Here is a 27,666-nt window from a genome sequence, read left to right on the forward strand (position 1 = left end):
TTACGAACGATGACACCTGGTGACGTAGCATATGATTATGTTATAGAAGTGTTAATTATGCGTTCTCAGCTTTTTATGCAATACTGTTGATGTGCAGTTTGTAGACCTGTAAATGCTTTTTGTGCTAATGAGGAAGCCGATTGAGATGCATGCATGGCTGTTTTTGATTGTGAAAATGAAGACGTTTTAAACTGCGCTTGTATATTAAACCTATTAACCATTGTAAAGCAGAGACATTACCTTTACTATAGAAAATGTTTACTGAAAGGAAGGTTGCCCCCCCACATTTCCTTCCATTGTATTAGGCTAGACTTTGGGCAACTTTTAATGAACTTTTTCAGGTAAGTAGGTTGGCCCCCCCACTTCCAAAAACGATGCTACGCGCCTGCAGAGTTCCATTTCTGACCTTCCATTGTATTAGGCTAGACCATGAATTCATAACTAAAGAAGGGTCTTTTTTTCAAGATTAATTTTTTTCAACTTTAATATTAATAGAGAAAAGAGGAGAAAAAACACTCAACGGACTTGAAAAACGCTAAATACAAAGAAAGAAAATTATGAATATACATGCCTCTAACTTTCCAAACCAAGTCATCCCATCCCTAACCCCAAAAAGTTTAAATGTTCTATCTTTTGTTAAAAAATATATTTCCATTTTTTTTAATTATATCTTTGAAAAAAATAGCTTGCCAAGGGTTATACATATGTAAACTATAAAAGGAAAACTGAACCGAGATACGAGACACAACATCGGATCAGAATGTGTATATACAATTTACTACTTATGTGTGGGGGCTGATTTGCTAAAAATATTTACAATTTCATTCATAAAGTAAAGTTACACACATCAACAATCAACAGATCGGAGATCGAACAAAAAACAACCTGGTACAATAAATCATTCGTGGCAACATTCTTTCAGCTTAAAAAAAAATGAAATAAATCATTGTAAGAGGATTCAGTATTTTCAGGAATTAAATTATGTCAGAGGAGTAAAAACGCATTCTTAATTATTAATAGGAGCATGTCAATTATGTATACATCTGTTATGAAAATCTATTTTTACACAGAATGCACTAGGCGTTAAAATAGTGTTCACATTCTTTTTTCGAGATGGTTTTTGAAAATCGGTTTGAACTAAGATTACGTGCTCATAACTGCCATAAGTTTTGGCATTTCTTAAGTGGGATTTTTTTAATATAGAGAATTTCAGTACAAAAGTTTATAGACAAAAACATTGAAAAAAAAAAAAAGATATTTACAAAAAAAATTAATAATAATAGTTATTAAATAAAGAACTTAACTCACCGGTACCGAGTTTTACGAATAAGTTTACTCATCATGCGAACTATTATTTTAATGTACGTTAAATTAATTTAGTTTGTTCAAATAATACTATTGATAAAATAATCCATATGTGTACTTCCATAGATGTAGCAATTTAGATTCAACGTAAAATGTTCATGCATAACATGCTATAATTTGCAATAAAGTACAATACTTTACGTTAAATTATCATAGTCTAGTTGTTTGGCCGCTATAAAATATGCATTTTTCTTTATGGTTCCACAATAGTGTTAAGTAAAATTAAAATATAATGTAATTACTATATCACGTGAAAAATGGACAGTTTCATCAGAATCAAATGCAATACGCAGACATTGGACTAACTAGGCATTGTCATCAGTCACTTTCTCTGCACCAGTTTTTCGATGTCCTGGGGTATGTTAATCCAGGGATGAGAGGAAATTTAAATATGGAAATGTGAAAATGCTTTTACGAGATACCAGTCGTCACAAAGCAATTTCAATTGATTTTCCTCCGTACGAACTTCGTCTTTGGAATATATGATGTCACACGTGTGTTGTAACAGTAGCAAATCCATTTTTCTCCGCACTTACGACTCCCATTTTTCTCCATCCGGGCTTTTTATCCGGACAACACTTACAAAATATACTAATGAATGTATGGCGAAATTGTCTGCTCATCGTGCAGTATAGGACGAAGTTGATAGAGTTATTCAACAGAGCCGTCATATCCAGAAGGTTCCCTAAATTTTCGTAAATTTCTCGATGGTACTCTTTATTAAAACTGCTCATTAGAGTCAGTACCCCTTGCGGGAACTCGGTGATCAAAAAGAGAACAACAACTGTGAACAACATCATTGTTGTTCTGTTGTGTTCGTTATGCTTGTCCGACTCGTCTTTTTTCCCCTGATTTTTGAGAGCCATCCTTTTCTTGTAGGCTTTGTGCATGGCCACAATGAGTAGGACCGTTAGAATAGTAAGCATCACACAAGGTATGAGCTTCACAAAAATTGCTTGTACCCAGTAATTTAGTTTTTCTAAAATCCCAAACACCCCACCTACACGGTAGTCAATGGTGTGAATGGTTTCGTTTGTGTTTGTCTTGGGATCGCAATATAGCATCTGTCCGTTCACATTGATGATGTAATTTGGGACAAGACATATAATGGTTGACACGATGGTACAGGTTATAGCAAGTCTCGCCTTTGCAAGAGAACAATATGTCGCACCCCTTGTCGGGAACCAAATGTACAAAAATCGGAATATGGCCAATGCTATCGTTAACCAGATAGCTACAGTATGGCAAACGATGCTAAAACTGGCATGAAATAGCAGGAAACATATCCAACCGAAGTACCGTGTCGTAAAATAATATAATTCAGGTTCTTTAAAAATGAAAAAATGAAGAGCAAAGGGGAAATAACTCAGCATGGTGAAAAGATCTGCCACTGCCAGCCACGTGAGTAAAACATTTGTCGATGACAGCATATTTTTTCTTGTTAAAACGACAATGTTAACACTGTTGGCCACGATTCCAAAAAGGCACACCACAACACTAAGATAACCGTGAACTCCAGCGTACATAACATTGAATTTGTACAACCCCGTCAATTCCGTTCCATTATCATTCGCCGTTTCAGGACATGTCAACGGAGTTACGGAATTATTCTCCAATCGAATGTCGTACGTTGTTACATTGGAAAGATCATTGTAAATCATAGTCCCATTGTATGAATCCATGTTTCGGCCTGCAATTAAAAGTCTTGTGCGCCGAGTGCAGGAAGATGGCAAGTTCCTGATAGTCTTATCGCTCTGTGCCCGCTCAGAAATCGCTTGTCATCATCTTAATGGATGTTGAACCTAAAATAATAGCATTCATTTGTTAAAACGCTATATCTATCGAATTACTCGGTGATAGCTTCAACAGCTTTTTAGGCGGGATAAGAAAAGGCACTTTGGATAAAGCTTGAAGGAAAATGAAGTATTTTTAAAAGGAAAAATCAGCTTGGACCCGGAAAAGCTGTTTCATTCTTGAGAACATTATCTTAAAAAAATCTGGAGCCTCCCCCGCAACCCAGGAAAACATAACCCCTAAATTGCTACACAGTAGGAACATGCAAATATTTATTTTATCTCTGTTATTACGATTTCATGCGATGCCCTTTTCAACTCTGATCTGCTAATGTTCCGCGGTATCATCTTGATAAAGCAAGATAGAAAATAAAAGCTTTCAACAAAAAAGAAGTTATTTGTATAATCATCAAGCCAACCTGTGAAGAAAACACAACAGAAGTAATCTGTGGTTTTCAATTACTATTATCTTATAAATTCAGTTAATGTGTTTCCTAGCGAGTTAGAAATTTTAGGTTAATTTATGAATAATTAAAAATAATCTGTGAATTTTAGTTTTCGCCCATTGATAATTTTTTTCAGGAATCAGCTTAGGAACAATATGTCTGAAAAGTTTTATATTTACATGATTAAGAACATAAGCCTTTGTCTTAATATAATTATATTCAATTTTATGAAAGAGTAATAAATAAATTTGGGCATACTTTGCAGTATAAATAAAAGATAATTAATAAATTATAAGAAGGAAAAGAGAAAAAAAATTATACTTAAACCTCTTCGCCATTAAAGTTGTTAAACACAATAGATGAATTATATCTTAAAGCATATTTAGCAATTCTTGTAAAAGTCATCTTGAAGGGGCACATTGTCGATAAACGGAGTTGTCTTTCAGCCATGAAATAAAACCTCACTCAATAAGTATAATTAAGGCTAAAATAAACACGTGTAAGGATCTAACAACTTGTTTTATATGAGCAATGATAAAAAGAGCTTACCGTAGACAATACATTGATCTCTTCCAAGTTTTATTGTCCTAGTATGCGATGCGGATCACTGCTGCTATATCCCGGTGAATGGCCTGAAATGAAGAGAAAACACTTTATATTAACATTTCATTCTTCTGCACCACTGCAGCACAGAATCAACATTGATAAAAACATAAACAAACGTGGCATCAGCTTGTGCAAAATAACACAATTGATTATTGGCTTATTGGCTGTTCTTTTTTATATTATTCAGTATATCAGCACGTGTTGATTTGGTCTCTTTGGCTAGTGCAAGGTTTTAAGGTTCCGTAGAACTTCATTTATATGTTGTCTCGAAAACCAAAGTTAGGTTAATTTCTATGTTTTATGCTTTCCATTAGAAGGTGCTAGGAAAAACGTGTATTCACATTAAAAGACACAGAAGTATACTTTTTATGGTTCATAGCAATCTCATTAATGCCTTCGCAAAATTCACTCATTTGCTCTGTTTTTTGCTACCACCTTTCCTGTTTTTAAGACCATGGCAATTTAGCGTGTTTCATGATAAAGTCCCAAGAATAGAAACGTTGACACCCATAGCAAATAAAAAAATCCATCAAAAACACACTAAAAAGTTGGAGCTGTTAGAGTTTAGGAAGAAGTGGAAATATAAAACCACAGAAGAAAAATATACAGAAGAGAAAGTCAAAACGGTTTAACCCAACCTTTCTGATAAAACTGAGCGATCCCATGCCTTGGATAACAGATATGATACTGCAGCCTTTGATTCTTGCGGAGTGCTATCTCAAAAATATATAAACATTTGGAGGAAGAATTGGCGTCTGTATTTTTGAACCAGTTGCTTTTTGATATGATTTCGCGCATATGATATTAGAAAAACTAATGCATCTATTTTCATCTCAGCGAGAACTGCAATGATGACAATTATAATTTCTGAAAGGGTGTGAAAATAAATCTATGGTGCAAAGCGTGTAAAGTAATCACTTTAGTGTATTGCTTTGAAAAAAAATATCCAAGACTTTAGTTCCTTGAGTTCTACATAAAGTAGCTGATTATCTTTAGCATTACTAATTATATGCTGGAAGTCTCATTTTCTGGTGCTTATATCTTTGAAGAGATCTAAAGAAATCTTTATACAGTATTTTGTTACACGACCCGAAAAAGAACACTTCTAAGGTGATCAGATATATTTTGTTTTTACAACTTAAAATTTACATGTTGAATGTTTTTATTAAAAATAATCAATATCAGATCAGTGGTGCGAGTTTGTTTTCCAGTGATAAAAAATAGACACTCTGCCACACACATGTATCAAAATCTGATTAAGGAACAAAATGCCAAACCGGCAGCGGAAGTTGTCCCCGCAATTTGCATTTTCATCACAGCGGGTTAAGAAATCTTTAAATGATGCCAAGAAGACTCCTGAAAGAGTTTTTCTGAGAGGTCGTTTTTGTAATAGAGCCCTTTTTGCAAAAGACATATTAATCGTTAAACTCGTGGCTTTGTATCAATTCTGTGAAGACATCATGCTTGAGTCTATTTATCGCCTCCAATACATTGTATAAGACGAGTTCAGATTTTTTTATTCATATCGATGAAAATTTGCCCTTGTACGTTTTGCATTGACTATTTTCTCTTTAAAAAAATGTCTAACATTCTCTCTCCCCTCTCTCTCTCTCTTAACTGACTATTAATACTATTAATGCCCTCATATTCATGTATTTACAAACAGTGTACCTTTAAAAGAAATGCCAATTTATGGAAAATAATCTAACAACAAAATAAGTATGTGCACCTTTTTGTACAAATGCCGTTACATTTTGGAGTTGATGTAAGCATTAATAGGGTCGGGTGGTTGTGGGCATTTTCAGACTAAATTAAAGATATACAAAAATGAACAAAGTTTAAGACTAAAATGTATGAATTTTTTCTTTGCCAAATGATAGTTGACGGCTTAAGATTTCATATTTAAATAAAAAAAATAAGCTCTACCTGATGGTTATTTTTTTTTTTACACCCCCCCAGCCTCCCTTAACAGCCACGTTAGTTTTTCACCACAAATTAGCGCACAAATAATAGGAAACAAATTAACACATTGAATCCCATGATTCAATTAAACAAAAAAAAATGAATATAATGAGAAAAAAAAATTAACATCAGTGTCACCAACTGGCGGTGAGATACTAAAATTAGATCATACGTACATATATATATTTTTTATTTTTGTTTTTATCACCGCAACATATTGTGACCTAGAACGTTGAAAACCCGTACTTCATACATTTTCAATTCAAGTTATTACCCTATTTATTTCCTTAAATTTTATCAAACAGTGCTTTTCAAATAGTGTTTTTACTTCAAAATTCATACTAGACAATTTTACTAAAACGTTAATCATAAGAAATCAATGTAACAATTTAAATGGTGTTGTCTTTTGTTTTGAGAAACGTAATGTGGTTTTCTTTTCAAAGAATAATATAAAAATTATGCATGTTTACAGAGGTGTATGTATATTCTAAACCTTTTTTGTCGTAACTCTTCAAAATTTACACTAAAACCAAAAATTTTCTTAATGACTTAATATCAATTGATGCTGTAAAAAAGGGTTTTCTTTTTTATTCATTTACATTTTTCCTTCCAGTTTTCGATACATTCATATATGTAACGATTAATAAACTTGTTTTTCTTTAAGCCCCACCTTTCACATGGCTACAAGTTGACAATACCGTATATAAGGAATTTTTATCAGGACGTAAATTTAGCGAATTGTCTATAAAAATCATGCATTATTTAATTTAGCAAAGAAATAAAAACGATTTTAGCGTGAACAGTTTCCATAACACCAACTTCTAACGCAGATAAAATTTTTTTATCAATATTTAATTTTAGCGATTTTAACACCCTCGCTAAAATTGCCAAAATTGAATCCTCAATCCTCGCCCAAAATTTCTGCGTATACGGTAATTTAACTTGAACACATTCATGTACTGTACATGTATTAATCGAAAGAATATAATCCTATGTGTACATTTGACAAAATTTATATCGTTAAAATTGAAAAACCAAGTGAGTCGAAGTATTTAAGTGTTGAAATAAAACTTGCATGTATGAGCGGAAGCATGCAACAATTGGTAATTCAAATTTTTATTTTATGTATTTGGTCTTTTTTATGATGTAGTTAAATATTAAACATTGTCAATACACACCTAATTTATGATGCTAATGAATATCAGAACACAATGCGTCATCTGAAACAGATGTTGCTGGTTTTTAATTATGGTTGAAATTGATACACGTTGGCCTTTAAAAAGCAAACACGATATTATATAAGTTATTCAACCGATGATGAAAAACAATCACCAAGCAACACACAATTTGTGCAAAACCACGGGCCTTTAGATCGCTTAGAAAAAAATTGAGGTTTGAAAAAAAAAAACGTACACGTGTGATGTTTCGTAATGTAGCAGAAAGAAACACGATAACTGGCATAGTGTCTTTTAGGAACAATATAGAGAGTTAATGTAAACCTGTAATTTTCGAGAGAAAAACTTGAGAAAATGAATTGGATTTTCGTATTTATATGGATTATGGGAAAATTTCACTACAAAGGTTTTTACAATGATTTTTGCAAATCCGTTTGTATCCTTCAAAATCGTTTCGGTGCGATGCAATTTTTTGCTACATTCGAGTATATTTTTACATTGATGATATTTTAGACTAAGCTTAACACATAAATACTTAAAAAGGTTGATGAAATTACACTAATCATATTAAAGAAACTTGAAATCCGAGTAAGCGAAGTCATGCATGGATAAATTGACCGCTTTTTTCTGAATCCACATCAGAGCTTTCTTTCTTCTGATAAAGTGAGAAAAGTATAACCAGACGCTTGATTAAGGACGTGATTGATACATCGCTGAAACAGCGGATAGTGAAGGTATGATACAAAATCTGAACCCGTCAGAAAAGACCGATCCGGAATGATTGATGACTATTCAGATCTATACACTTGCCTTTACGAACACAAATAGTGTAAGCAAGCTGATTTCCCTTTTTATATCTTTTGGCTCTTCGTGAGTGAAAGTAACAAGAGGTTGAATTTTTTTTCAGCGAAGCGCAAAATGACTGATTTGATTAAACGATGTTATATCTGCTGGCCATTATTTATAGCATATTTATATTGCTCCCAAACGAAGGTCAATCAGCAAATGGCACTCCAAGTTGAAGGAGTCTGAATATATAAGCATGCAACCTTAGGAAAAAAATTATTGCAATCATCAAGGCTAACACATACTGATTGTACATGATACGAAATATATCAAGAACAAAATGACGGAAATGTTCTTTAAAATATTTGATCGATTCCTGATTATCCAAAAAAATGTTGAGAAAATGAAAAATCATGGACAGTTTTACACATTGGATGTAACATAACCCTTAAATTAAGAGATGAATTTAGAATCTTATGTAAGATCTAGAGATATAATCATAATTTGACGAAACCAATTGAAAGCACTTACACAAATACATATACATTTTCAACATTTAAAAATAATTGGTTACAAAGACATTATAATAAATACCGAACAGAGATAACGAATGCTTCAAATTTAGATTCAATCTGATCCTATACCTTAATGCATCCATTCTGAATAGAGTACATTATCTTAAGATTAGGGTTCTATAACAAAAAATCGTTCTTTGCAAGAAACACGTGTTGTGGGGGGTATTTATTTGACGCGTTGTTAACAGTAAGATGTGATTGACCAATTTCAATCTTAACACAATGTTCTCCTCTGAACAACTCGAGGTACAAAATATGAAATTAAGAAAAGTCAACAGACATGGAAAGTAGACTACAGCTATAAACACCTGCCTGTAAACATGTATATTCTGGGATGGTCTAAGAAGTTGTATAAAAGCTGAACGTGTTTTAATTCACATCAGTAATGAAGTTTCGAGAAAGAACAAAAATGACATCTGACGAAGCTTATTAACAGTTATGATGACAGGCAAAGGTACAAAGAGGTTTATTAATTAACACACTGTGTGGCATACATTTCCAACTAAACAAAATGGCCTTTAGATTAAAAAAATCTCTGTGCTCGCGTCGGAAGAGATTGATTTTTTCCTAATTAAAATCCTTAAAAACGATAAACAGAATAAACGCTAATTTTGAATTTTTTTCCCCATTAAAATATTTCACTAGTTTGTTAATTAAGAAAATGTTCGCTTAAAAAATTGATAAGATCTGTTTTTTAATTGGTGAATTTACATCAAAGTATATATAGTTTTATGCAACCAAACGATGAAGACTGGCATGGGATTGACAAAAATGAAACAATAAACAGAGAAAACAATGATAAAATTCGGTCATCAAAACTCTCCATAAAACTTCAGACATGGACATTTAATTTGGGGACAAACAACATCCGCCGAACCCGACCTTAAATCGATTTCGTCCCCAAGATAACAGTGCATTAGCATTCACAAACCCACAACAAGATACATATGACAATTGGCTAATAATATACAAATTATTCAGATTTGTTCCTATGGTTTATTAATGGTCGTTTCTAGCGAGATCTTATGTAATTTTTTCCGTGCGGTTAGGAGACATTCAATACGTCTATCTTAGAAGAGTTATAATGATCTCTAAGCTCGCGGTATGGACAAATTACAATCGAAGGCTCTTGGATAATGGGGCAAGATTAAAAGATGGACTCATTTTTTTTTCCTTTTTCAAAGGATTACTAAACGAAATGTCAAATTCTGTGCGCATGATTTGGCCTATTTACGCAATATGTTCATTCAAAATAAAGCTTTTGTTTCGAGGAATATTCTTCTAAATACCAAAACTGTTGAAATGAATGGATGTAATTCGACTGTTTTAGCTATTTATTTATAAAAGTTTCCTTGTCTGTTAAATAGCCTTCATTAGCCATTTATTCGGAATTCGCAATGACATTTTTCTTTCAGGCTTTTTGGTTCAATACATGAATTTTTTGGTACATTTTATGAATTCGAAATATTAACATATTCTAAGCTTAAAACTATACGTGCATGAAAAATGGATAAAATGATTTTTTTTAAATATGAATATATTGAAAGCATTTGCATGATTTTTTTCGTACCAGTTTTTCATGGCTTGTGCGTTACTGTATTTAGATATCTATCTTGTCACGAAAGAATGGGCAGATAAACTACAAAATACAAATTATAAATCTCCTGGTTGATAAACAAAACTGCTAAAAATCAATAACTAAAAATCGTAATCAGAGTGTTATTAATGTATTTGGGCAAGATTTTGCAATGGTTTGCGTTAATTTATGTACCGCTATTGCTTCCTGGAGAATTCTAATTAAAATTCACGCAACATCTTTCCAACTTACCCTAATAGTGGAGTTTGATCACAATTTCATCGATAGAATGTTCACTAAGAACCTATCATAATAGGATCCTAAGGACGTAAAATCAACTAAACGACCATTTTAGCAAATAAGATGGTGACCCAGAAATCAAATTACATGTATTTACATGTAATCCCTAAGGATAGTCCCTATATCTGAGTACTAGTATACAATGAAACATTATTTTTACTTCAATAAAGCGGATTGTAAAAATTACATGCAATTTAAACAAAGCCTTTCTTGTTTCAATACATCCAAGTACACTGTATATATGCATAACTTACACTATCGCCAACATTGCAAGTACTAAAACTGATACAAAGTTGTTACTGTTTTAATACTTAGCCATATGCATGATTTATTTTCTCTTTCTTAAAGTCATTTCATCCTTTTTAATCTTGATACAAAACCACTACAGATATTTGATGGATGTTTTCAACATTTATATAAATAATTATTGAAGAATACAAAAAAATATTTACAGTGCATATATGACGATCGTCTACAAACCAAGGAGAATAATATTTATGACAGAAAATTTTAAATTAATTTACGTTAAACATCCCTAAGTAAAGTCATGCCAGCCTACCTTTCTATTAGTTAACGCACCAGTCGCAGTGCGCCTTCCCTATCCAGTGAAGTAATATGTTCTGCTATAGGGACGCTGAGTTACTGACGATCGAAGTTACGGCTCTTGTAAAGAAAAAGCTACCCACCGATTCCGTATTAAACTGTTATAAATCTTTGATCTTGATTTAAGGGTCCGATTAAAGAGATTTATATTAAAACGGGAGCACACGGACGCGATCCATAGACCATTCCCTATGCTTTGTCAACATTGTTAAAAAATTCATCGTTCCCTGAAACTAATAATTATCTGTAAATTATTAATGGAGTAAATACCATCAAAGTTTTTTCAAAGCCTCGCTGTTGCGATTAAGCCAAAGAAAAATCTTTTACGCTATTTCGTTTTTCGATAATCGTAAAAAAATGTCCACTTCCGATTTCACCAATTGCTACGTTTGTGCATTTTAAATTCTTTATTTGTTTCCATTGATTGCTTCAGTTGGGAACAGCTACCTGTCAATATTTCGGTATTTACACATTTCAGGTATATGATAAGCATCCGTATATCCCACGCCATAGAAGCCAAGTCATGCAAAGAAATGTTTGTTTTCCTTTTTTTAATCTCTTCCAGCAAAACGTTTTTCCATTGTGTTTTGATTTTTTTGTTGAAGGCTTGTGATCGCCCACCAATATTGGCGTGAAAAATTCCACAGAAGAAAATATACCACTTGTTTATTTTAACATACTATAGCAAATGGAAATAATTACCGTGTATATTTCTTTTCAGTATACATGTACAAGAATTAGCATCGTTAATTTATGACTGTGAATGAGCTAAAACAAAAGTAAGGTTAAATATTTTCCTGGTAAGAACTTAAATTTAAACATTGGCAACATTTCTTTACATTTGCTCTTTGCAAATAAAGTTTAAACGATCTTGAGGTTGAAAACTTCTTAGAGAGGCAATTAGTAGTTTTATCGAACCATTCCTATATCTCAGAGTTGACATGATACATGCCCTATTAGGAGGAATGCCTTCTCTTGGAAGATTTTTTTCCCTCCACATAGTAAACTTATTCATGAGACCGGGTATCAAGATTTCATTATAAACTTAGTTACAACAGTACTTATAGCTCACCTAGCGGTACTTTTTAAACACTTAGCTGTATTTATAAACACCTAGATGTACATTTGAACACCTTGAGGTACATATGAACACCTTGCGCTACTCCTAAACACTTAGCAGTCCATTTGAAAACTTCGAGGTACAAATTAACCCTGGCAGTATTTATAAACACCTAGAAGTACATATGGATATATTAAGGTGCACACAGTCAAGAACACTTATAACACTTCGCAGTACATATGAAAATCTCGAGGTACATATTATGAAGACCTAGCGATACTTATAAACACTTAGCAGTGCATATGAAGACCTAGGGAACATTTGAATACCTAGCGGTACATAAAAAACTCAATTACAAATTAATTCAGTAATCCATCAATTATCTTATTTGACTCAAAGATATAGTCAAGTATTAAAGAAATTCAATATCAAAAAAACTTTGAATCTTTTTTCTCTTCGAAATTCGAATTTCTCTCATAGTGTTTGGAATAAAAGAGAGAAAAACATGTCATGCCTGATTTATTCAAAATTGAATGTCGAATAGCATCCAAAATGAAGCATTACACAATCAAAAAGACAATAAAAATGTCTTCACTCAAACATTCTATGGACTTGTGTTAGTCAATCATAAATCAGAAGGAGACATTACTCAGAATGCAAATAAATGAGTGTTAGTAATAAATTATGAAAAATGTTAGTCAGTAATTGTTGGAATTCCAAATTTCTTTCCTCATATTTTTTTCTTCATTATAACAACATATAATGAATATAATTATAACAACATTCTTATTTACAAAGTAATTCAGCCTAGTATTCTACAGTATTTCATGTTTACAAGTTAATCCACACCCTGTTTCTAAAACAATCTACAGAGCCTACTAATCCAAAATTTTGGAAATCCCAATCTTCTTTTTGGCAACAAAATTCCACGAGTACTTGAATTAACCTTGACGATAGATAAAATATGAAGAAGACTTTTTCACATTTGTTTTAAATGTAAAAAAATGGGTAATGAAGTCAAGGCAAAAAAAGTATCGTCTACATGTATCTTAAGCTTTCCGTCTTTCGTCTTTTAATAGTGATTCAAAAGCATACATGTTATGAATTTAAAAATATATATATTATCAGCATGTATGCTTGGTCAGGCTGACAAGACATGTATTTATAACTAAATTGTCTTGAGTTTGTTACTATTTATTTATTACAATTAATTCTACAAGTGGTAATTTACATATAGTTCCCTAGGAGGGAATTCTTTAAATTCATGTCATTTTTAAAATAATTTATGTTTTTTTATTTCCAACAACCAAATTGAATGAAATTTGTCATTTACCTATATGGATTCTAAGACTTCCTAAAGGACAGACGATAACATTCTTCAGTTATATAAAAAAAAATCCAAGATTTTGCTATTTAAGTACTGTTTACTCACAAGACATCGAGTTGCTTTACCAAGCATTTGTGCAAGATACCAGAGGATGAGGTTTCTATATAATTCTTCAGGGAAAAAAACCTTGATTTGCCAATATCACACTTTCAAGTGTTTCGATTTTTAAACGCCAATTAAAAACCTGTTAAGGTCTCAAAAGTTAGTTAACATTTTGCATATTTTTCATACATTACGAAGATTTACAAAATAGTCTAAAGATATCTGAGGAACGTTTCGTCTGACCTTAAAAACCAAATGAAAACAGAGCAGAAGGATCTAGTGTACTGGGGTTAGCATGTTCCCGTTTTACTCCTCGGTGAATTAAAATTAGTAAAAGAAAACCATACGCAGTACTGTTCAACAACTTGTTCTAGAATTAATTTCAGGTGAAAGGGAGAAGCTTAAAAAATAACGTACCGTTAGAAACTTTGAAATCACAAAATCTAACTAAAATCAGTGGCACCAAAATGGAAGACCCTTCGATATAAACCATTCCCCATCAAGATATAAGATCATTTTTTTAACGGATGTAAATGAGCTATAACGAAAAGTTAAGTATTCACAATGTACTATTTATCTGCTTATAAGCTGAATTTGATGACTGGCAACATTTCTTTAAAAGATCGAGAGTTTGAAAACGTCTAAGAGAGTAATTTAGTAGTTTAACGGTAACTAAACAATTAATTTTCTTATATCTCAGAGCTGACATGCTAAATACTCAATTAGAAGAATGCCTTCTCTTACAGGATTTTTTTCATCCACGTAGTAAACAGACATGAGGCTGGTTATCAAGATGTGATTATAAAATTGCAATCTATAGAACGGTACGTATACTTATGAATACCTAGGGGTACATAGCGGTACTTATAAACACCTAGAGGAACACAGAGGTACTTAATACATAGCGATACAAAGCTGTACTAAAACACATAGCTGTACATATGAACTCGCAATAACAACAATTAGATATTACTTGGATTTTTTCAAAGTTATTCTTCAATATGAAAGAGAAAAGATTTCTCTTTTGGTATTTGAATTTCTTCTCATGGTATTTGGCATAAAAGAAAAAAATCGTTCCATGTCTGATTTTTTCAAATCTAAATGCCGAGTGACATCCAAAAAGGAGCATTACAAAATCATAGAGAACAAAATATTTCAACCCAAATAAACACTTTTTGGACTTGTGTCAGTCAATCATAACACATATGGACGAATCACTCTTAATGCAAATAGTTTGTTTTTCATCTCTTGGAAAACAAATTACTTTTTATGGAAGTTGCTTTTTAGTAAATTCCACTGTTGCTTAGATACATAATTATGAAAAAAGTGAGGCAGTAATTGTCGTTGATCCCAATTCCTGTCCCCACTTCCCCCAATGTTTACAACACCCTTTTTTACAAAGTGTTTGAGCCTAGCATCCTACCATTTTCAAGTTTCAATCATACATTTTCCAAAACAATCTAGAACCTAGATATCTACCATAGGAAATAAATCAACCTACGTGTTTATGTTTTCCCCTTCAATCCTCCATAGTTCTGCTAGTGACTTCAATACTGTTCTTGTACAATGTAAATAGAGATTACAGTCGGGACCTTATATCACTTATTTAGATATGTCCAAAATTTTGGAACTCAAGATCTTTCCTATGACAACACAATTTCATGGGTACCCGGATTATCCCAGATGGATAGGTAAAATATGAAGAAGGCATCGACACTTTTCCAGAGTTATTAAAACATGTATAAAATTGCTCCTGAAATCAAGACGGACTTCTACGATCTACATGTATCTTTAGTGACTCCCTAAGGACAACTTTTTCTTTTGTAAGAGTAGAATACGAAATTTTCCAACTCTTCTGATTAGATGTTACATTCAAATATTCAGAATTTATTCAAAAGGTTGCCTAACTACGTTCATCTGCTGTTTCGAATATTCCAACAAACACACAAAGACTACATAAAGACGAAAACATTCTACGTCATATTGGATATCTATCAGAGAAAGAAGGTGATGACAAACTTTACATCTAAATTTTTAAGGAGGTAATACCTCAACTTTTCTATATAAACTTCCCATATTTTTGTATAGCAATACACCTTGATCACCTTAATGTGATCTTTATGTCTCGAAGTTGATTTGCAAGATAATGGTCTAGATGAGAACAGATTTAAACAAAGCAGGTGACTGAAAACTGAGATCTTCTATCTCGTTTAAAGTCACAATTGGCATATTCTGTGGTCGATTCAATGACATTGTTTGAAATTACAACCCAAAGGTTTACTGACATATCAAACATGTTAAATACAAAATGCTTGGTCATTTTCTTTCTATTAAACTTTAAATGGATTACTTCTCAATCAAGAACAATAAAGGCATCACGGCTGGTATGAGTTTGACAGGAGTCATTTTCTCCTTCATTACACCTGATTCCATCTACTTAATTTTGAGGGTTCGTGTTTGCTCTGCTCACAATTTGTATTGTTTCATTGGACGTTGAAACATAATTGTTGTACTCGTAAAGTTATCTTCATTTTTCATATGATGAATCTTTCGAGTTAACATGGCATTCATTGTAATCTGTAAGATATTTTAAATCATTAAGAACCATTTATATACAGTAAATGTTTTTAATTTGATACGGGTATTAAGAAACAAAGATCAAGGTTTAATCAATTCATAAAAAATAAACCAATTTTGAATCGGAGTCATAAAGAATAGAGTATGGCTTCCTATACCTGATTATAAGGACGGCTATATCACACAGTTTCTACAACCAAAGTTAAAGAATAAAAGGATCTTTCATTCAGTTTTGTTATTTTATTCGATGTGCTAAAATTAGCTAATCGTAGAAACATTATCCGAATAAATTCAGAATGTATTATTGTGTTAGAGACGTAAATTGCTTTTTCATGTCAAACGATTAAGCGAAAATGAAAAACGATTGCAGTGGTGATGGATTTTAGTGTTTTGAACCCCTTACACTATGAATTGGTAAAACTGGTATTATATTTTCTCCAATGTATTTATTTTGACTCAAAAAATCCTAACACAATGATTAAAACTTAGAATTTATATAGAATTAAGTCCCCTTGAGTACTTTGTTGAAAGAACTTTAATTTGAGCTGGTATTATATTTTGCATCAATTGCATTTAGCTTTTTATGAAAATGATATGTCACTCAACTCTGTTTGGCAAGAGCTTGCTGTTTTATCATGCTCTTTAAGTAAAACTATACCATTTCATCATATCTTTGAAATGTAGGACACAAGTTTTCGATTAGTTTAATCCTTCCAATTATAAGATCAATATTTTTAGTCATAGTGCAACTTATCAACGCTACTATTGCAATAAAAAAAATTGCATACACCTCTTTGGCCTATAATGCCTTCTTCATGATGTTTAACTTCTTTCCTCGTTCAAGAACATTTATATTCTCTAATCATTGGTTAATCATGATGAATTGACAAATAAAAATTCTTTAATTCTGTACATTTGTTCATGATAAAAAAATTATTTCCCCTAGCTTTTACATTCATGAGTTATTAAACAATGTTTTTACTTTATTACTTTTCTTTTTGACCTTTTTTCTGCAAATGTTTAATATTGTATTTTGAATCTAACTAAATCTAGAAGAATGCGGTGAACAAAATAAATCCTTTTATTGGCTTTTTATTTTGTCATTTGAATTTGATTAACTCTGGGTAATTTCCTTTGTTTCCTTATCAGCTCCATCAATAGTGAAGAGATTAATTTCAGATCAGTTCAAAATTATTTTAATTTTTTTAAATAAAAAATCAATGTACGTCATTATCTTTCTTTAACCCCAGTGAAATAAAATAAATTTTAAAATGAATTGTACATGTAGATAAGTAATAGATATGCGCAACATTTGCCATTAAAAATAGCATTAATTCTTACTGAAAAGTTTTTCATCTCATTCTCAAACTTAAATTTCATTTTTCGCCTGTTACGTACAAAAGGAATTTTTCTAACAGTAAGGAATGACACAAATTTCAATGGTTTGGCGAATGCAGAGACACTTTGAAGAATCCTTTCTTTTGAAGGACACCCTATGGCACATACATGTATTGAAATATATCGAAATAACGAAGAGTATTCAAGCTCAAAAGTCCATTGAACATACAAAACAGGAGCGGAGTAAACACGTGCCTCCAAATCATCAGAGGTGGGATCAGGTGCCATGGAGGAGTGGGTATCCCCTTCCGACCGTTCACACCCGCCGTGTTCTCCTTGTCATGATCGGTAACGAACGGAATTTCTGTCGTCAATTCAGTGTGTAAATAATGGTCAAACAATTAGTATGAAAAAAGTCAGTCAGCATTTGTGGTTATACATAAGGACGGTTGACGATGGAAAATTGTAATCATCTCTTTTGTCATATGATATAGATGTAAGGTGGCCCCTTTACACTGTAGTCCATAGTCGGTAAAACATAAAACTATGAAAGAGATGGAGTAGACTATGTGCACGTGGTGTCTTTTTGTCTCAAGTTCTCTTATATTTATCTAATTGAAAAATAAACGACGGTAACTATAACTGTTAATTGAAAATACATTGAAATACATCTACAGGAAGTGTTTTCTTATTCTTATGTAGAAGTTTTTGAAAAAATTCTGCTTCCTAGGCGTATAACACAGATCAGCTAATAAACGAATATGTCAAATAGTGTCCATCGGAGATTTGCAATTCGTTTGAAGCCCTAGTCTCCGCATACTACATAAATTAATGTATGTACGTGAGTACGTGACGAAGGTAAAAAGAACCGTCTTGAGAGCATTTCCTTAAATATCAATTAACGTTTTGCCTATATCCAATGGCAGTAATAATGACGTACTTTATTGTTTTATCTAAAGCGACTACTCTGTTCAATGTGTTACTTCCTGTTACATTTTTGTGAGAAAAAATATTAAAAAAAAAATAAAATTGCTTGAAACAGATGTTCGTTTTTTTTTTCTTATTTTCTTCATTTGGAAGCTACCTACTTGACAAGTCTTTGTGTTGGAAAAATATTGCCCTTACAAAGTTTCGATTTTTTTCAGTTCTAATGAGTCAAAAAGTACTTAAATAATTTCTCTTAAGATTGAAACAGTGCAGAAATGACTGAAACAGAAAGAAAAGGGTAACAATTTGTAACAATTTTTGCAGAAAAACAGCCATAAATACATAGATCTATAAAAATTTACAGAAGTAATTAAGATAATAAACGATGTCATTAACAAAGGTCTACAATATTTTACAATTATACGCATTTATAAATACTTCAAAACATTATGAATGATAATTAAAGAACATAAAAATTGACAGAACTAGCCATTCACACAGTTATCAAATATCATTGCTGATATATAAGCCTTGTGATTAAGACGAATTTGTTACAGAAATGGACATTATAGAATTATCGAAAAGCAGTCAGGAGAGATGAAAAGATGTTTGATTTCATAAATGAAAATAGATTGTTCGTGGGAGTACATCCTTGAAAAGGCAGTACACCAATTAAGACTACAGTTCAAAGAAAAAAAATACAATGAAAACGTTGTTTTACAATCAGAATGTTGCATTAATCGAGTAAAGTAATATGAAATACGGCTTTCTTTTCTAGGTTAATGCTGATTTGTAATGCAAAGGAGAAAAAGGCAGCAGAAACCTCGAGCAAAGTTGTACACAGAATTGAATATCAAGAAAATATAGATAAGAAATAAGTTACAATTTTTAAGATTTTTAGTGCTGTGAACATTACAATAAATTCATGTGGCTAGTCAGTAGGGTATATGAAGCCTTTTAATTCTCAACAATATTTGTAAGTAGATAGAGCAACCAAAATTCAATAAAAATAATTCCTTTTTATGTTAAATCGTTATCTCATTTATGCCACCGCCAGCTAGAAACCATTATTATATTGATATGATTTTATGACATTTAGTGCGAATAAAAGACAAATCTCTAGAAATGAAAACAACGAGCAACATCGTACTAGATCCATGCAATTTCCAGGATAGAATTATTCAACATTATGTGTTAAGGTTAGATGAATACATTTTTCACGCATTGCATTTTTAACTTTGAGATGAATAAAGGTTTTTATTTCACTCACATTATTCACCTACTTTTTATATATTTTTTCTAATACTGTAAACCAGTACTTATTTTAAAAATCTTTTTTTCGCGATTCTTTATTTGGTAATCAGCGACAACTTACATGTATTATCGCGAATGTAAGGCTGGGCTTTTTTTTCATTTAGACAAAAATTGGCAAATAATGCTATTCTTTGCTGATTTAAAAAGAGTATAAGACAAGTATTAATATATTATTTTGAGCTTAATAAATATGCAAATATTACAGTCAATATCAATAAATCGTTTCTTTTTAAATCATGCTTTAAATAAAGCTTGAGATAATACAGTCATGCACATGTTTATACATGTATTTCTTGAAGAAAAGTAGTGTTAATTTTTAGATTACATTTATACAAACGCAAGCGGTTAAAAAATCATTGGTTTTTCATCTGATACTTATCAACATACAATGGATTTTCATCGACTTTTACACACTTTCAATTTTTTTAATATTTCAGATTTTTGACAAGTATTCACATTTATCCTGTACATAAATATATTCATTTCACCACTCTTCAGAGGTAACACTAGATCTTGATTCCATGTTGTCGAGGTATTGGCATTCAGTTATCTAAAGTTATCTAAACTTATTCAAGAGCTATTATAAGAAACATTCTATTATGATGTAAATCAAAAGGTACATTGTACTTGTAAATATTGCATTGAAAAGAGCAACTGATATTCAAACCTTTGCCGAGTATTCCTTTTCCACTCAATCAATATTTATTATTGACAAAATGGAGACGCCTTTTGTAACATTTTCTCATATTATACAAGTTGTGAAGTTTACTTTCCCTTCAGGTAGATCATGCATTAACTCAACAAAGCAAGTATATTTGTCTGATGTAAAAGCTACAGAGTCATTTAACACCGGTAAAGGATGTATATAGTGCACTAGAGTGTTTATAAATCTTGTAATTTTTGTTTAGTATTAAAGCAACTTATCGAAGGACTATTATTATACCCAATTCTAACTATCGATAAATCACAATAGAAACACTGTCCGTTTTATGATCAAAGCTTAAATGAACGGTTTTATGTTCTGGATGTAAAATAACATTTATTCGCCCTTAAGATACGATTATTTATTGAAAATATCTGATAATAAATGTTCTGAACTACATCAAGTACAGTTTACCGTATGAACTCTTGGTGTATTTTCTGTAAAATGCTAAAGGAGCAGAAAACATCTTTGAAATCGTTTATTAAATTTCAATGAATTATGAGAATATATTTGGTCGGCAATAAATTTTAATAATACTGCACTTCACCCAGGTGTGAATTTCAGTTTTGTTTTGCGTTCTCTACATTATGAAATTTACTGTCTATGTGATACACATTATAACCGAATGTATTTTTTCAATTAATCTGATGTTTTTACAGTCAGTTATTATTTCCGGTGTGATGTTATTTAAAATACAGCCTATAAAACATTTTTGCAAATTGAAAGCAACTTAAATGTTGAAAAAGATATGTTCATCTGAATGAAGTTGATATGTGAATTTTCATTTATGATTCCATTTTCTATTGAACTTTATTTTGTAAAAATAAAATATTTCAGAAAAGAGCCGTGAACATACTTTAAAAAATGTTTACTTACAGATGATTATAAAGATTTGAATTTATTAGGATACATTTTGTGTTAATAACCTTAACAATTTTTATGAATAAATTAAATGTTACAGTATTAATTTTCAAAATTTTCAGAAATTGTAGTATGATTTTACTCAAACTCTTCCAGATTTTGGCTCTTTGAACTATTTTCAGCTTACATACTATAAGATAAAAGTAAAATTCATTTCAATAAGAACACCGATGCGTCATTAATTTTTTTTAATGATTTTGCAGTGTAACTGCCGAAAATGTGTTGCTTACTCTGTCGCAGCATTGTTACATTTAAGGAACAATTATAAAAACATTGAATATAAATGGCAATTGTTTCGCCTACATTGAAGGTACTTTAAAAGCCCTATTCTTGTTTGATTAAATTAATGCATGCTGAAAATAATTTTCCTTTTGCATATATTTTTTGAAAGTTTTCCGCTTTTACTGATTATTAACAATTTTCAAAATATCAAAATAGCTACTTAAAAGAGTTGAATTTGTGCATATTTTTTTTTCAGATAAGTCACAGTATCCAATAGGGAAAATGAATATTTTATTCTTTAAAATAAACTGCTGTTTAATTGTGCATTTAATGACAATATTGGTTCTCTTTCTCATTTTGATGTATTTAAATGGATTTTTGGCGCAAAAATCTTGAGAGCTCATGAATACAAAAGAAAAATATTTTATTTTAAAGTTTGACGAAAATATATTGGTTCATGAGGATTTAAATTCCAAGTCGAAGGCTTAATTCAGTAGTTAGATATACGTGAAAAATTGCATTTTGTGGTAGACATTAATTTGAGGGTCTCTTTATACCTTGAAAACAACGAAAATTAAACACCCACGAAAATTAGTTATTTCACATTATTTGTAAAGATAATTGAAAAAGAAAAGACAAGATACAAGTAAATGTGGATATTACTTTTAGAATTCTTTCAATTTACAAACAATTTCTTGAAATATGAAAATCAATCTGCAGACTTTCTTTTCTCTTTTTTCACTTTTCAGTTAGGGTGTAATCCTTCAAAGGCCTGAATTTGTCTGATGTTTCAATATTTCAATAGAAATGTTTCTTTAGAAAAGTTTCTTTTTCTCTTGATCTGATCATCATATGAGCTAATCAATTTCCATTGAATATTTCGTCAAATGCAGATTCGAATTTTCCATCTTTTGACAAGATCGTGGTTTTTGTTTCAGTTGGGATTTGAAATCCAGTTCCTTATTAAACATCTTTTGATTTTTCTAAGTAACTCTGACAGAAATAGTTATATTGAAACTCGTTCATGAAAAAGACGCGAAAATGGGCTTCGTGTCTTTTATTCATAGCTTCAATCATCGTTCCTTAGGAACAATGAATAAGCAGTCCCAATAATCCTGCTTTCAGAATAACCAATCCCATTCAATCAATGGCCTGCTTAACGCTATTCCGTTACTGACCTTAAGGAAACCCTTAATTCGTAATTATCTAACATACTCATAATTTTCATACGGTGACGGACATTGGGTTGTTTGGCTTAAAATTTAATTCTAGTTTACAATGTGTCTTTATAATCATCAAGGTTATCTTTGCCATCAATCAAATATTTTGTCTAATTAATTCATTTCCGCATCCTAATTATCTGAAACATGTTGGTGGGGAAAATGGCAAAAATAGTCTTAATACTTCCTAAAACCCCTTTGATTTATTTCAAAAGGAAATATATCATCAATATCCCTATTACACACATTACTGGAATATTTCCCTCCACAAATGTTCCCTATAATGTAACAAGGTCGGAAATTGAATTTCATTCAGAGAGAATAAAAATCGCATATGAATGCCTCTTTAAGTCCACCTATATCACGATCTCTGCAAAATCATTTTTTGGTGATTAAGGGGACTTAATCCTGCTTCAAGAGGATGTTGACGATTTGCACAATGATAACTTCGTTGCTAAAAACTTTCTGATCAACCGGAAATGTAACGCACACGGGCTTGCATCAGAGTTTCCGGTATAAGAAAAAAATTGAGAGACTTTTTCAGACATGACATCAATTTACGACTAAGGAATGGCAATTGCTATTTAACTTTGTGATATCTTTAAATGTTAATTCTAGTTTTTAACCATTTGCAGTTTTTATTATTATTGTCCTTTTGTTCGGTATGTTCTAATTTCTTATAAGATAAAATTTAGCCATTAATGATAAGCAGTTTAGAAGAGTGTTACATATAATCTATCATTGTCACAATGATGTGAAAATTAATATTGATAGCAGGCAGCAATGTAGCACATTTATTTTCATGTATGTTTAGAATTTTTTATGTTTAATAGGGGGTCAACTGAAGATATATAATATGTATACTATACATGACAATGTTTTTTCAGGTTTTGATTTCTTAATTAGTCTGCTGGTTGATCCCCCTTTTTTCTATTGTATATCATTTACAATGACATTATGGTGCTGGGGGTCAGATTGTGCAATATTGTGATAAAGATATGTAATATTTTATATTTAAGTCCCCTTTCCTGACCCCCTTTCTTGTATTGTAAATATGTTTTACTACTTTTACGTCATTTACTTCAATAAATGACATTTTTCACTTCTATGATGTTGTTTGTTTTTGCCTGCTTTAGCCAAAAAACAAGCTCAGTTGTCTGGCAGGAGAACTAAGGAACATAAATATCATATATGAGTGACTTGGTCATTGTTCCTTCTTCAAACATGTTCATGAATAAAGAAAAGCAAGATAGATTATGAAAATTTGAAAAGAGATTGTGTGGAGTTATTTTTCTAATACAAGGAAAGAATAGAAAGAAAGGAAATTATATTTGAAATCGGATTAATGTTAAGGTCTGTTTAGAGTGCTGTAAAATTTCTATAACATAAATGTAGCAATGCTTATTGAAGGCTTTAGCTACGTACCCAAGACAAAGGTACCATTTTGTGGACACTGGAGCTATTCGTGACAGATCGGCCATATGTAATACATATGAATTTACGTATTACAGTGTTAGATGAGTATTAAGAACGACTGAGTTAGACTAAGAGTGTTAAATGCCAATGTCATCATGATATGGAAATAAATAAATTCCATAAAATGAGTAACTTGGTTACGTTTACCCTTTACACATGAAAAGCTAAGTATATCATGAAACTTTTTTAAAAAAAAAAGCGAAGAGCTATGGCAATGTAAGTATAAATATAAAGGAAAAAACTGAACCATGATTTTGGATATATCTTTGTTTGGAATTTTATTTCTAGTACAAGGAGAGAATAGAAAAGAAAATATATTATGATATTGGATTTATGATAAAGGGTCTTCATGTACCTTTGCTCATTATAACTTTAAGAAAGAGCGTGTGACATTTTCAAGTGTATTTTTTATCTAGCGATGACACAGATCTTGAAAAATTAACTAAATGCACTTTATTACCTGCTGCAATTTCATTTTACATCCTTAAAATCAAAGTAGATTGAAGTTGAAATCAGGCATATGCATTTCATTTGCTTTTGAAAGAACTAATGAAGGTAATTTAGTATTTTGCACAATTTTTGATGTAAAATTGTAAGCTAATGGTTCAGAAACAGCTGCCTGAGGAACAAGAGATAAAGTCTCAAGGACAACTATTATGCAATAAATAATGATATACACAATCTAGGTTATAGTATATAATTTGACGACGACTTTAGGAATCCCTTGACTTTATTATTTTTAATCTTTTTGTAGGTTCTTGGGATTAAACGAAGAATCTTATTTACTGTTATAAGTTTGTTTTTTTCTTTTAATGAGGCTTATTCAATTAACAGACTTTCTAGAAATTTCCAGGTGACGGAAGTGCATCAATTCTCTGTAGGCTGCGTAACAAAGAAATTCATACGCTGCTATAACTTTACTTATAGAAATTGAGCGGATCTTCATTGTGTAACGATGCCATTAAGATGTTCTAACGATAATGCAAGGGAATCATTGCCTTATATTTTCTTCATCTTGAATTTTCATCTGAGTTCATTTTTTTCCTTTATAGTTTATCAAAGATAACATTTCCTATCAAACTCTTTGAACCAAAGTTTAATTTCAATAAAATATTCTTTGTATACCCCCATCTTTCTAATTCTTGTTTTTTCTTATGAAATATCGTAACATGAACTCCATATTTACACAAAATTGTATCCAGAATTCTCAATTTGCGATTTGATTTAACTTTTCCTTCTTATAATTTCAAAGAAATTACACAAAGCAGTTTGTAAATATCTGTCTGTAAGATTTACGTGTACAAAAACCTAAGATCTACAATCAACTTGCCCGAAAATGTTTAATAATGCTATTTATATAATATCAATAAATGCCTAAATTAGGCAGGGTTTGACACATGGTATACCCCTCATCTATTTCTAATTCAACACTATTGTTATTATTTGCTGACTGTTGTTATTTTTATGCGGCAATCCATGGATTTTTTCCTGAAAATAATGGTGGTAACACAGCGCGCTGCAAAAAATTCAAATCTTCATGTTTAGTTGCACTTAGTTAAAATTGTCAGAATCAAAGATATCATCTTTATTTTCACTGATTTGTTTACAGAAGTGGATTCTATGATCCTTCAATCAAGCGCCATATAAAAAAACGTTTTAATCCTTGATATCAATTTCTAACGATCTGTATGTAATTAGTTTGAAATTACACAAAGATTCCTTAGAATAAATATAACTGTTTTCAAATAATATATCTTGTGTCAATTGTATAAATTAAGTTTATATATTTAATAAAATTATCTCAATCAGTGATCGTCTCTGTGCATAATACAAAAACGGTATGTGCTTTGAAGAATCAGAAACTACTATTTCGGCATAGTATCTATGTAAACTTGCCCTATGCGAGAAATGTGGGCTATATACTGCATAATAATATTTGATATTCCGACAACCAAATGGGCTTAGCGATCTGATATGCAATGTTGCATAGGATGCTCATCGCTTCTGATCATATATGAATCAATGGGTAATTACATGTCCTGCTAAAAGAAAAGTATCATGCAAAGGATTAGTAGCTTTTTCAGCGCAACACGGAAAAGAACCGTTGATGCAATCAAAACCACTTACATGAGCAAAACCTATAATCTCGACAATCTTAAAAGAGGTTTTTATGATAAATGGATGGATACTTATATCGGCCTAGTATTCATAACAGTCCGGTTTGAGATAGTGTTTCTATGTTGCTTCACCAAGCTTCTTTTTCGTTTAATCCTTGATGTCCCACCTGCTACAAACTATCAACACCAATGTGTGCGAAACACACAAGATAAGCAAACTCACTGTTTAACGTGAACAAAGGAATTCCACGTCAAGGAAGTTCTGATATTAACCTTACGCCCCAAAACTAAATAAAGAGGGAATATATTAGGCACTTTTTTCATTTATTTGCCAAATCGATTTCATTTCTTGATGAAATTCTAAAATTAATTTTTGACAATATTTATATCTTCTGTATAATTGAACACGAAACAAAACTTATTTTTGTTAATAAACCCTAAATGAACTCATCCAAAAATAAAATGAATATAAATATATAAGTTCAGTATAAACATATTTTGGGCCAAAAAGCAATGAACATTAGTGTTTTTTCATATTTCCTGCACCTAAGATGTTGGTTTTCAAACTTTGGTCCCTTAACCACACATATGAAAATGTATAATTATGTTTAGTCAAAAAACAATTAATTCATTAATATTTTAATTTTAAAATTTTTTTCCTGCATTATTTTTTTAATCATTCTATCGCATTTTAATAATTAGATAAACTTGACATAACTTTGACTTACCGAGAAATCGGTCCAACATGATCTAGTTTCTTCGATTCTTTTTCCTCCCTATTATTCCCCGAAAATGACGCCACACTTAGTGATATTTGAGTCAATTTCAATGCTTCATAAAGTACCCCCTGTCAATCAGCATCCCCCTTTCACGCGATAACAAGATAAATGATTATTGCAGAGTCTTATAAACTATAACAAATTGAGTAATAGCAACCTACAAGCATTGAAAATTGTTAAAAGCAAGTAGAAACAGATAGAGGGAATCGAAAATATTGAAGTGGTAAGCATTGACGGCAATGTTTAATTAAACCCCCTTTTGTAACGCGGTAAGCCCTTAAATATGTTTACAAGCAGTAACAAGTGATGGGGGTATTGATTTAAAGACGACCTGCTGGAATCAGCAGCGGAATGAAACCGCAATAGAATCTTGTCTAGATCAGCCCTTTTATTGCT

The 27,666-nt window shown here is 31.4% G+C and overlaps 1 protein-coding gene across 7 annotated transcripts; it reads right to left on the minus strand.

The window, feature by feature from the left end:
- Positions 1-393: 393 nt before the first annotated feature.
- On the minus strand, positions 394-27,377 carry LOC134280057 (G-protein coupled receptor dmsr-1-like). 7 transcript variants are annotated; one of them, XM_062762496.1, is made up of 3 exons: positions 27,220-27,377; positions 4,154-4,236; positions 394-3,167 (listed from the first exon to the last, which is right to left on the minus strand). In XM_062762496.1, the coding sequence occupies exon 3, from the start codon at positions 3,045-3,047 to the stop codon at positions 1,854-1,856; it is 1,194 nt and encodes a 397-aa protein (XP_062618480.1). In that variant the 5' UTR covers positions 3,048-3,167; positions 4,154-4,236; positions 27,220-27,377; the 3' UTR covers positions 394-1,853. The 7 variants fall into 7 exon arrangements, with proteins under 7 accessions (XP_062618480.1, XP_062618482.1, XP_062618476.1 ...); XM_062762498.1 differs by lacking the exon at positions 27,220-27,377 and adding an exon at positions 11,144-11,165; XM_062762492.1 differs by lacking the exon at positions 27,220-27,377 and adding an exon at positions 10,537-10,686.
- Between the last annotated feature and the right edge of the window lie 289 nt (positions 27,378-27,666).

This window comes from Saccostrea cucullata, unplaced genomic scaffold (genome assembly GCF_032062105.1).
Source record: "Saccostrea cucullata isolate Sc308-1 unplaced genomic scaffold, CSIRO_AGI_Scuc_v1 ctg119, whole genome shotgun sequence".
NCBI classification, from domain to species: domain Eukaryota; kingdom Metazoa; phylum Mollusca; class Bivalvia; order Ostreida; family Ostreidae; genus Saccostrea; species Saccostrea cuccullata.